Source organism: Ammodytes marinus (genome assembly GCF_949987685.1).
Source record: "Ammodytes marinus genome assembly, chromosome: 15".
Lineage (NCBI taxonomy): Eukaryota > Metazoa > Chordata > Actinopteri > Uranoscopiformes > Ammodytidae > Ammodytes > Ammodytes marinus.
In genome coordinates, this window is record NC_137219.1 from 3,772,768 (window position 1) to 3,785,737 (window position 12,970).

At 36.7% G+C, this 12,970-nt stretch overlaps 1 protein-coding gene across 1 annotated transcript; it reads right to left on the reverse strand.

Annotated features, from left to right (window-relative positions):
* Positions 1–2,660: 2,660 nt before the first annotated feature.
* foxi2 (forkhead box I2) lies at positions 2,661–6,469 on the reverse strand (the record flags this gene model as incomplete). Its single annotated transcript, XM_080042085.1, has 2 exons — positions 2,661–3,298; positions 5,800–6,469. The coding sequence occupies 2 exons, from the start codon at positions 6,467–6,469 to the stop codon at positions 2,661–2,663; spliced, it is 1,308 nt and encodes a 435-aa protein (XP_079898211.1).
* Positions 6,470–12,970: the final 6,501 nt, after the last annotated feature.

Below are 12,970 nucleotides of genomic sequence, written 5' to 3' on the forward strand. Positions count from 1 at the left end.
TTTCAATAAGTTATGTAGAGAGGAAGATTTGAGAAAAATCCAGACTGGTCTCTTAATTTTTTGCCAGAGTTGTATGTTAACCATTAATCTATGTGGTTTTGAGTGAAAATAATTTTTTAAATTGTTAAACAGGGTCAGCAAGTTAACATAACTTAAATGTATGAAAAACATAACTAACTCATAAGAGGTTCCCGTTGTCTTAATACAGTGAAATGGAGTAGAAGTAATTACAATAAATACGAGATTAAGGTAAATTTATGGATATATATTCAGATGATAATGCGGCCCCTAAAATACACAGATGCCCTATTTGAAAATGATGCATGACAACACAAAACAATACAGAGACCATGTCATGTTTATTGATAGTCACAGCTGACACTGCCTGCAAGCTGGATGTACGTTAGAAAGATTAAAAATAGACAATATACAAAAAGCTATTCAATGATTTTCACACTGAATCCTGAGAGAAACCATGGTATAGCATAGAGTAGTCTTATGATATCTATATATATATATATATATTTATGACATCTGGGTTTTGTAATGATACTGTTTACGGCGCTTTTTTTTTTAAAGCTAATATCATATCATTTCTGCTTTAATCAAAACTATGTTCAGACAAAAGTAGAAAAAAAAATGCCTAGTAGCATAAATAGCATAAATACTCACAAACTATCTTTATAATTTACAAAAATACACACTTTTATATAGTATTTACATGAGCCACAGTGCCATAGTGGTTTCAGTCGACATGGAAGGTATATACAAAAAATAAGGCAAGCGTTGTCTCGGATCATATTTGTATTAAAAATCCATTTTTACTGCATTTGGAAACTGTCTTAAACACACAGGTTAACCCTTAGGAGCAGGGCATTTTCATCTCATATCGGATTGTTGTTTTTGAGGTATTGGCGCTGTCACAAAGGCAACTTTGGCAGAATTGTGTTCTTTATGGACGAACAGTTTCAAAATCAACCATCAATCAACTGTTTAAATTTTGCAGCTGGGAAAATGAAATATGGGATGGATTAGGCACTTTTACTTTTTCACAACATTTCAGAACAGGGGAGACTGTTAAAAACTGAAAGAAAAATGTGAATGTGTGTAAAAAAATATTACAAGACACAAAGTATGTGGTGGCTGTGTTACCTTACAGGGTTATTTTAGCTTATAAAGACCTACAATGTTGTTTCTTTGTTTTTTGTAACTTATAAAAGTTGTTAAAATGTTGGATAGTCCTGTTAAACAATGCGAAAGTGTCAAATAATGTGGTCGGCACATTTTGAGGTGAGGCCTGGATATGAAAATGATGTTCATAGCATGAAAATAAGTCTAATATTTCCTCTTTAAGAACATAGTGGGAGTGATGATATAGTAAATAAAAAAATTGTAAAAAAAAAAGATAAGTGCTAAATTTAGTTTGACTTTCCGAGAGTGAGTGAAGTTCAAGTTGAATCAAGTTTTCTTTAATAATCTCTTGTTCTCTTTATCTCTCCGATGAGCTGATCAGTGGAGGGAGTGTTGCATAGGTTTCATTTTAACATTGGGAACACACACACACACACAATATTTTGAGTGTCAAACACTTAATTTCCTGCATTCTGGTGAATTTTCTGCACCAATGTGTGCCGTTTCTGCATCAATTTATGTTTGAAATGTCTTCATTTATTTTTAAGGATAAGAAAACATTCAGGTACCCAGAGACACAAATATAATGGAATATAATTCTGTATTGCTTTCAAATATGTATTCTCCTGGATTGTTTAAAACTTTCTGCTCATTTAAAACATGTCACACGTGTTCTGGAATGGCTTACATCTCATCAACAAATCTTTTGGGGAGAGAGGGGGGTCGTCTTCCATATTTTTTTGCGGGGGACATATCTCCTACTCCCCCCCTGAAATCTAGGTCTATGGAGTGTTGTTTTCATGATGCATAGATGCTGCTGCAACCCAGCCTGCACTTTGACCTCTGTCCTCAAATGCATGCATGTTTTAAGACTGCATCAACGAATTGAAGATATTTGATCAATTGTTTTGCAAATAATCGTTGGTTGCAGTCCTTTCCGGTATGCATGTGTGTTTCAAAAAGCATTCACCCACTGAGCAGTGAGTCTCTCAAACAAAACCAGTGTGACATCGTTGTTGCACTGACATGCTATGCTTTATGTCCCACAAGCCCGGTCTGAGCTGGGAAAGACAGCTTTTAGCTTCAGTGCACCTGACTCCTGGAACAACTTACAGCTAAAAATTAAACTAAATACATTCATATCCTTTGGCCAATTTAAACAGACTATCTTGGATCTGCCAAACTCTACTTGTAACTGTTTTAATTAGACTATATTGTACTTTATGCCTTTTAATTGCTGCCACTCTTCCCCACTCTGTAAATGTTTCAATCGTTTTGTTTTTTCTTCTCTTCACTTGTTGTGTATTTGATGTTTTTGCATTGAATATTTTGTTTGTATTGTTGTTTTGAATTTGTTTTGAACTCGACGTCATTGAAAATGAGGGTCACCCCTCAATTGGTCTCTCGAGGATAAATAAAAGTTAAATGAAAAAATGAAAAAAATGTTGTGAATCCGTCTCTTATAGTTTCAGAAGCATTCACCGAGCAGTAAGTATCTCAAACAGTCAGTGTGGTTAAACTGTTAACTCTCATAGCTCTGTCCCTTCCCGGGGATAAATCAAACTGTTGACGCTGAAGCTGTTGTAGAAGTGTCCGTTGAACTGTCCGCTCTGCCCAGCGCCGAATGTGTTGTAGTAAACTCCACGGTTGAAATGCAAGCCGCCGCCTCCATCTCCTCCATGCTGCTGCTCCGAGGCCCCTGTGTCCTGCCCTGGCTGGTTGGAAGACAGATGATAAGGGTTCAACGCCGTAATGTTTCTATTGGCCAGCTCGTTAACCAATCCCAATGCTCCCTGCCGACTTGGGGCCGCTGCATTGTTTAGTGTCGACATGTTGCTGTAAAAGTTATTAAAACAAGACGCGTTCGAGGACAGTCCAGGGGGTGAAATAGACGATTTGTGGCTCTCGGACATTGCTTCCATCTCAGGTGAGGAAGAGCCTAAGAGCTGGGGGCTTTCTGAAGGTTTTAAAGGCCCACCGACCCCGACGACCAAGGGACGGTTGCTATCGTCAACCTTGGTGGAACCTGTTGATGCTGATGTTGCCGTGGACACAGCTCCGGCGGCGGCGTTGCTAGGGTCGGAGCGTCGCTTCCGTTTCCGGCGGAAGTTCCCGTTGTCAAACATCTTCTCACAGTTTGGGTCCAGCGTCCAGTAGTTTCCTTTTCCTGCAAATAAAAAGATGAGATGAGATTTGGTTAATGTTTTTTATTACTTTAATGCCTTATTACTCACATAAAACATTAAACAGACACACACATACCTCACTTTCAAAAGTGCAATATGGCTATAACTGCTTTTTATATTTATTTATTATGACATCGCATGTCCTTGTCTTGTCACAAATGTTTTTTCTGTTATGTCTGTGTCTTGTTTTTTACTATTTTTAACTTAAATTGTTTTATTTTTATTTTGTGTAATGCACCTTCAGTTGGCACTCCCAATTCCGTTGTATAGTTGACTGTACAATTCAATGACAAAGACTATCTTATCTTATCTTATTATTATTTTGATTGGAATACATTTTACCTTATGGGAGTTCTGGGGCCTAATAACAAAAAATGTACTTCATTTATCGGACACTTTTATCCAAAGTGACTTCCATCAAGTGCATTCAACCGTGAAGGTACAATCTCAGAACAGCAAGAATTATGTTATTACATATAGCTTCAAATAAGCCAAACTACAAAGTACAAACAAGTGCAAAATGTATGAGCAATTTTTTTTCAAACCACATTTTAGGCTTTATAAATCAGTTATCAACACTGTTTAATCAGCAGCGACGCATTAAAGTGGACAGAAGGTTTAACAGTTTGATCTAGGTGTCCATACATCACGGGTTAATCCACACCTATGGAATGTTCTCCAGCCAATCAGAATAGAGTTCACACAGACTATGGTATAAAGTCTAAATAATATAGCCTACTACATTTTTTTTTTTTTACTAAAATGTAATCCTTTCCAGCCATGACCCTACACACAATCTGTCATAAAAACAACATCTTTAAATTATTTGTTTAATTGTTTTTCATGGGTTTGTTTTTCTAGAAGTTGAGAGCATTTTCTGGACTCTGCAGTTTTAGCAAAAACACACAAAAAAACACTTTTCTTGAAATAATCATAATTTATCAAAAACAATATTTAAAAAAAGTAATATTTCTAGTAAAATTATAAAATATATTTGTACTACCTCGGATTGAGCGTTAAATAAACCAGTGTTTTTTTTTACGCACACACATACACACATTTATATACGGTATAGCCTATATTGTTCTGTTAAATTTAATTGCAATTACTCTTATAATGTATTACCACCCATATTACCATTATTATTATTTTTTATATTTTTTACACTACAAAAGGAAATGTAGTTGTGTCACTGTAACTTGTTGCTTTTTAAAATAAATTAGAAAATGTCCATCCAGTATAAATTAATGCTCTCAAGTTGAGAATTTATGAGAATGATATGTGATACAGATGATTAGGTATTAAAGCTCTAAGAGTGGTTAATTAGAACGCAGCTAAATTATTTTGGTTTAACGTTTTTCTCTTTTGTTATTACGTTTTAAAAATGTGAAGTAACACATTTCTCTCTACAATTAAAATGTAATTCATTATGACCCTCAATTCACAATTCAAATCATTAATTTCTATTTAAGAGGGGGACGGTTCATATTAATAAAACACTTGATTTTAAATTGGTTAAAAATGCCAAAATATACCAAAAGACTAACTGAAGTCCCTTTACCTCAATGTTAAAAAAATGCTTTTTAAATACTCATAAGCAAGGAGGGATAGGAAAAAGAAAGAGAAAATACAAGAAGAGCATTTGCACAAAACAAGGCCTGGCACAGAACCAAAAGGATTACCAAACTAAACAAAGCACCAAGCCGAACAGGTTACAAGTTAAAACAACATAGAGTAGACCTACAATGATTAGTATACACAGTTTATGAGCGCAATAAAAGCAGGCCTATATTTAAAAAAAAAAATCAAAACATACTATACTGTAGCCTATGTTTCAATTGCAAATGTAGCCTGAATGAGACTTGGGAGATAGTAAACTGTACCTAAAGTTTAAACGCCACATTATTTTGAGCCTATACAATAATGTTTTCCCCTGGGAATTAATTGGGTAAGATAAGATAGGATTCCTTAAGTTATGTAGGATTTGCTTCTGTAATACCAAAATCAGAAAAATCCTTATCCTTATCCTAATTTAGGACTTAAAATAGGAAGCTTCTGTAATTTGGCCTCTGGTGCGTTCACAGTCAGATTGGAACATTGAGAAAATATATATTTAGTGGTTATATTGGCTACATTTATGTCCAAATTTGAAATGTTTTTTTCACTGAGCCTTGCATGAGATTAAACTGTAGCCTAAACACCACATAACATTCCTACTAATACCTAACATTTTCTCTGGTGCGTTCACAGTAAGATTGGAACATTGTTGCATTAAAATAAAAACTAGTGAAATATAATTTAAAAAAAGAGAAGAAACATATATAGGCCTATATGTTTAGAAATTGAAAAAAAAAATCACTGAGTCTTACAGGATCGTAAACTGTACCTAAACGCCACATAAGATTTCTACTAATACCTTTTATATAGGCTACTATCTATGACTAATAATACCTAACATTTTTCCCTGATGCGTTCACGGTACCTGGATCGTCCTCGTCCCTCGGCACCTTCTTGAAGCAGTCGTTTAGCGACAGGTTGTGTCGTATGGAGTTCTGCCAGCCGGCTTTGCTCTTCTTGTAAAAGGGGAAATTCTCCGCCACGTATTGGTAGATCTGACTCAGGGTCAGTTTCTTCTCGTGCGCGTTTTGGATCGCCATGGCAATAAGCGCAGAGTACGAGTACGGTGGCCTCACAAGCTTCAACAGCTCCTCTTGACTGGCGATGGACAGCCAACCCAAATCCGGCCCTCCGAATCCGGGTGAGTTGGTGATAAACTGCCGCTGGGAGCCGTACGAAGGTGGTATGAATGACGTAGGGTTGTTGCTCGCGTGCAGGTAAGACGCAGATGAATTTACGCCTGGTCCGTTTAGCCACAGGTAAGGGTTTGGAGTTGACGCGTAATCTCCTAACCCGTAGCTGGCTTGTCTTTGCGCGCTCTGGAGACTGGCTTGCTGGTGCTGTTGGTACATGCTGCTGAAGTTGTCGCAGTAAACAGCGGCCATGTCTTGGGGTGGAGGAGGGGGTGCTGCTTGCGGTGCGTCCTGGCCGCCTTTGGGTGCGAGAGAGCCGGCTGTGGGTGAGCTGTGTTGGTGGTGGTGTTGCGGATGATGGTGGATTTGATGGTGATGGGACTGAGGGTCAATGGAGTTCATCACTCCCCCGCGGAAAATCCAATTCAAGATGTCAACGTTTATTGCCTATTTATTTTTTATTTTCCAATTTGTACCAGATATACAAAGGAATTGATTAAAATAATAAAAATAGAAAAAAATCCGACAAGAAAAAATGTAGATCGGTTTCAGGTGGCGTCTCCCAAGGAAAGCAGCAACAAGTGTAAGAGAGGATGGAGGAGTTTGGGTGAGTTTTAGTAGTAGGAAAACTCATGACAGAAGCCACATCCAAAGGCGCTAGATAATTCCCATCAGCGAATCAGAGAGGCGCATATGAAAAAGGGGGGCGTGGTTATGTTCTAGTTCATTGAGAAGAGAGTGGGTCAGTGATTCCCCAAATGTTGGAAAAACCTCCCGGAGAGACACAACAGAGTACAGACACACACACACACACACACACACACACACACACACACACACACACACACACACACACACACACTGCTGCTGCTAAACTGGGCGCAGACTGAGGCGGTGGTTATATAATATCAGACAACAACACTCTTGGAAAAAGAAAATGCCTGGCTTTGGTTACAATGTATTTTATCTATTTTATATTATTTTATTTTTTTTATTATTATTATTGTCCTGTCTATGTCCATTGTATGTTTATTTTAATGTGAAGCCTGTAGTGTATGTCATTTTATAAGTGTAAAGCACTTTAAGCTGCACTTTTGTCCTATATGAAAAGTTTATTAATTTTTATTTTAATGATTATTAGTATTGACTCAGACTGCATCAATAGTTATTAGAATTAGTTTTTCTTGTCAATTGGACAGAAATGGCGTCATGTATCTGGACTGTATAGGGCTGTTGATTTAATTTTCAAATTCACATGTTATGTTGATTCTTTCATGAATAGTACTTTTGGAGAATTTGCAGTTTGTAGTGTCTTTCATTCATAGTTCAAAAGTTGAGTCTATTTAAAGTAGCTACGAGGAACTTTAAAATATTTCTGAAACAGTCAAATTTTTCCTCTGATGATCATAAATTACCTGTAACAGCAAACGAGACCATCAGTGCAAAGAATGCTATTTTTATAACGTTTTTCTTTATGCCTTTGTCATGGGTATACGCTCACCCAGGAACTACAGCTGGCGTAGTAAAAACACTACCGCTTTTGTCCAAAGGGAGCGCAATAATTAACACAAACGGAAAGTTCCTCGGAGCACCTTTAAATGTTAGTGCAGCTTAATTCACTGCCACTGTTTTGTTTGTTTGTTGTAAATGTATTTCCTTTCCTTTAGTAAGGTGATATCCCACAAATATGTTTTTAACACAGACCAGTGAAGTCTGAGGTTAGAGTGACTAACGCACAGTGACTCACTAGGGATTGACATGTGTAAATCAAAGTGACACATGAAACTCCACAGGTGATTCATGCAAAAAGTTGAATCACATTCAGAATGGACCGATGTGTGTATTTGAACAATTCACTCTCAGATATTTCCTCATATATTATCACAGTATTTGATTCGTATAGGTGAAAAATTATCCTTGTGTTTCTTAGCTTAATTTTAAATTTACATCGGCCCATTTTATTATTGTTATAATAATACCTATATCACGGACATTAATCAAATTAGAAATAGTCACAGGTTCATCTTCTTGTGTTGGGATTTTTGGTTATGCACCAAACTTTTGGTTCATTCATATCATGGCTTGTAACTTAAATACATATCTAGTGTGATATGTGTGCTTTTCAGTGTCTACTAAAAAATATTTATATGTATTTTTCTTTTTTTTTAACCTTTATTTATACAGGTAAATCCCATTGAGACCGGAGACTCTTTTGCAAGGGAGACCTGTTTTCCTTTCCCACGTTACCATTCACACACACATTCATACATCGATAGCAGGCTAACTATCGACATTCACACGAGGCAAGGTGGGTGAAGTGTCTTGCCCAAGGACACAACAACCATGACACAGGTGGCAGGCCAGGGATCGAACCTCCAACCCTTTGATCATCGGCCGACCCGCTCTACCAACTGAGCCACAGTCGCCCCATCTTGCCACTGTAAAGCACTTTGAGTGGCCTTGTGTCTGAATTGTGCTATATAAATAAACTTGCCTTGCCTTGCACTATAAAAAAGAATTCTTCCCAGGTGCAATCAATTTTATTATCTCTACAAGTGTCCGATGATGAGACGCAAGCAAGACCATCTTTGTCTGTTTTATCTGTTTTATATGTTTTATATAATGTTTCTTCAAAACCATTTATAATGTATTGTTGTCTGGTTAGATTGGTGAGACAAATGTCCAGCTCGACACTAAAGATGTATTCTGTTCTATTCTATTCTATTCTATTCTATTCTATTATATTATATTATGTTATGTTCTGTTATGTTATATTATATTATATTATATTATATTATATTATATTATATTATATTATATTATATTATATTATATTATATTCTGTTCTGTTCTGTTCTGTTATGTTATGTTATGTTCTGTTATATTATATTATATTATATTATATTATATTATATTATATTATATTATATTATATTATATTATATTATATTATATTATATTATATTATATTATATTATATTATATTACATTATATTATATTATATTATATTATATTATATTATATTATATTATATTATATTATATTATATTTACAGACTATGTTTGTATATTTTGTCAGTAGTTTTAAAATGCACCAAGTTAATCAAATGAATGAGGCTGTAACAGGCCAAACCCAGAGGGAGGTCACGTCACATACATTCACTAATTACCAAAACGAAAAGACAAATTAAGCGATTGATTGATGGATTAATAATCCTGCCAGACAGACTGACAGCTTCTCTGACTCAGTGTCTGAGAATCTGAGAATGAAAGTCAGAGGTTGGAGAGAGAGAGAGAGTGTGTGTGTGTGTGTGTGTGTGTGTGTGTGTGTGTGTGTGTGTGTGTGTGTGTGTGTGTGTGTGTGTGTGTGTGTGTGTGTGTGAGAGAGAGAGAGAGACTAATGAAACATTATGAAGACATAAAGTGGAAAATGACTCTGTTAACTCACCTCTGATAACTGGTTCAGTGCCAGACCACACACATGGATGAGCAGATATGGATGTCTACACACACACACACACACATACACGTACACATGTAACAGACACACACACACACACACACACACACATACACAAAAACATGTAACTGACACACACACACACACACACAAAAACATGTAACTGACACACACAAACACACACACACACACACACACACAAAAACATGTAACAGACACACACACACACACACACACACACACACACACACACACACAAAAACATGTAACAGACTCTCACACACACACACACGCTGCATACCTGGCTGGGTGGGCTTGCTACCTCGAGGCTACAGTTATAGTTGTAACTCGGCTCCATGGCAACACCAACAATGACAACTGAAATTCATCACTTTAAAAAAATATATATATGTTATTTTAAACATTATATCCAAGTATGTTTGCAAGTGGTGAAACACTTTATCTTAAATATTCTTTCTGGAACTACTCACATACCTGTATATTCAATTTTTACAGCAAGTACGTTGCCATAGCTAAATGAACTCGTCACTATATCTTGATGGATGTCTGTGTCGGTTTGAACCTGTAATTTTAACTGCTATGTTCTTCCTAACTGGCAATTGAGAGAATGTGAGTCATGGCTTAATTTGAGAGGAGCAGATAAGTTGTTATAAATAGGTTAAGGTAACATGTATTAAAACCCTTACTTAACACTAATGCAACCACTTGAGAAAAACCCCTAAGAAATGTAGCTTTGATTTTAATATAATAATAATAATAGGCCTAATCCTGCCCTGATTTAAAGCTTGGGTATATGATTTCTGATTGGTCAAGGTTAACATGAGCTGTACACTTTGACCAATCAGAGCGAGGCTCCGGCTGTTGGGACTGTCCATTCACTTTGGCACGACTTTGTTGGTGTGTAGAGCGTGTCAGGGAGGGACCATAGGGGAGGGACCAAAGAGAACAAGTGGAGCGGTTGAGGTATTTGGATTCGAATCTCTATCCCAACTGCCATTTTCTCCCCAAATCCTCCACCCCAGCTTTAATTTGAGAGAAGTAGAACAATTGTTAGAACTAGTTAGCTTGTATGTTTACCCCATTTAACACCAATGCAACCACTTGAATTTGTGTAACTTTAATTTAAATTTAAAATATAATAGGCCCAATCCTGAGAAAGTGGCCGGCATAATGATATAACATTGTCTTTGAGTTCAGTCGATAGGCTGTAACAGTTTTTAATTGTTCATGTATTTTACTGTTTTAAAACCCACAAGAAAATGTACATTAACAGCTTGAAAACTGTTAAAGTTTGTCCCTACCATTGATGATCTTGTTGCATATTCTTAAAGTTACATCTGTAGTACTTGTTTGTACCTACAGAGGGCAGTGTAGGTCTAGAATTAAATAGCATCATTACCTGTGTCTGTGTGTCAGCAGTAAACTAAACCACCATTGAATTTAAACAGACTCCAAGATTTCATTGGAATTTTGCACAATATACTGTCTGTGATCTGGGCTATATCAAATAAAGTCATATTAGTTAATGCCAGTGTGTCCCTTTTATTATTTACTGCACATTTTGGGCTCCCTGCTCAAGCTGCTGCCCCCGCGACCCGATTTCGGATAAGCGGTTAAAGATGATGATGATGATGATGATGACATGTTTAATTAGTGATGTGTGTTGTAGAGCTACACAATGCTTTCCCCCTCTCTCTTTTTATGTATTTAGTCTCTTCTTTTTTTCTTTTTTTTTAAGATTTTTTTTGGCATTTTTATGCTTTATTTGATAGTGTAGAGACTAGAGAGAGAGTTGAAATGGGGCAGAGAGGGGAGTGACATGCAGAGAACGACCGCAGGCTGGAATCAAACCCGGGTCCGCTGCTGGCCGAGGCCCATGGGGGAGGGGGACGCCCTACCAACTGAGCTAAGGGCGCCCCCTAGTCTCTTCTTTTTATTGTATTTTATATTTACAACATATATGTACTTAATTTACTTTATTGGTTGTTTGTTAGGTTCGAAAGGTGGATTTTAATTTCTCCTTGTGAATAATTGCATATTTGGATGTATGAATTGTACATTGTAAAGTGGAGAAATATTAATATGTAAATGTATTTTGGGTGTGGCTCTATATAAGCCTGTACAGGTTTCTGCCACACCCACACATGTATTTTTAATTTTTTTTACTACATGTTTTTTTTAAATCTATTTTGTATGTGGAATAAAATAAACAAAACAAAACAAACAATAAACAAGAATAATTTTGGAAAAAATAAAGCATAAGCATAAAAAAAAATAATAATAATAATAATGAAAATGAAAATGTGTTTTATTTCTTAGAGCAAAACGAGGTTTATTCATGTATATATACATATCTATAAACTGCCAAAAAAACCACAAAGGTACAACAAGCTTCACAATGTGGTAACAGAAGAGTAAGAAAGTAGAAAATTCTTGGCAGGACAAAACAAATACAGAGAGAGTAAATCAAAAAGTAAATCAGTCTTTATAGGACGTCCAACAGGAACTAATAATCCCCCAAGGTTCAACAAACATTCACTGATTTCCCTGGATGAATTGTTTGACTCTTAAATCTCCTTTACCTCCGATCCCAAAGCACAATCAGCCCAAATTCAATTTTTTTCTCAGACCGCCACCGAAGGCAGCATTTCTGTTTCAAGTTCTCAGCGAGATTACTCTGTTCACACACCAGAGAAACGGGAGGCTCAGTTAAATAAACATGTCAAAAATCCCCAGATTTATAAAATGGGTGTGTGTCTGTTACATGTTTTCTCGTGTGTGTGTGTGTGTGTGTGTGTGTGTGTGTGTGTGTGTGTGTGTGTGTGTGCGTTTGAGTGTGTGTGTGTGTGTGTGTGTGTGTGTGTGTGTGTGTGTGTGTGTGTGTGTGTGTGTGTGTGTGTGCGTTTGAGTGTGTGTGTGTGCGTGTGTGTGTGTGTGTGTGTGTGTGTGTGTGTGTGTGTGTGTGTGCGCGTTTGAGTGTGTGTGTGTGTGTGTGTGTGTGTGTGTGTGTTAAATTTTTCCGTGTGTCTGTTACATTTTTCCGTGTGTGTGTGTGTGTGTGTGTAGACATCCGCGGAAGCAGAAAAATAAATTCACGGGTTTTGAGAAGCAAAAGTTTGTCTGAACAAGTATAATAACATCAAACCAAGTGTGAAAGACAAAAGGCTAAAGACGGGTGGAAGTCAGGGTGTAATATTTTATGCGAGACGTTGTGGGAATCGTCTCCAACTCTACAATTATAGTCTTAACTAATGTTGGTTCTTGGACACGGCAGATAACTCCTTTTGGTTGACATCCTGGCCTGAACTGTGCGGTGGGAATGTGTTCTATACCTGTGCGTATGTATGGTGTGTGAGGGTTGAAAAAAAATCCAATGTTAATCCACAGCCTAGGCTCTGTAAATGGGCGTGTTGCAAGCTACG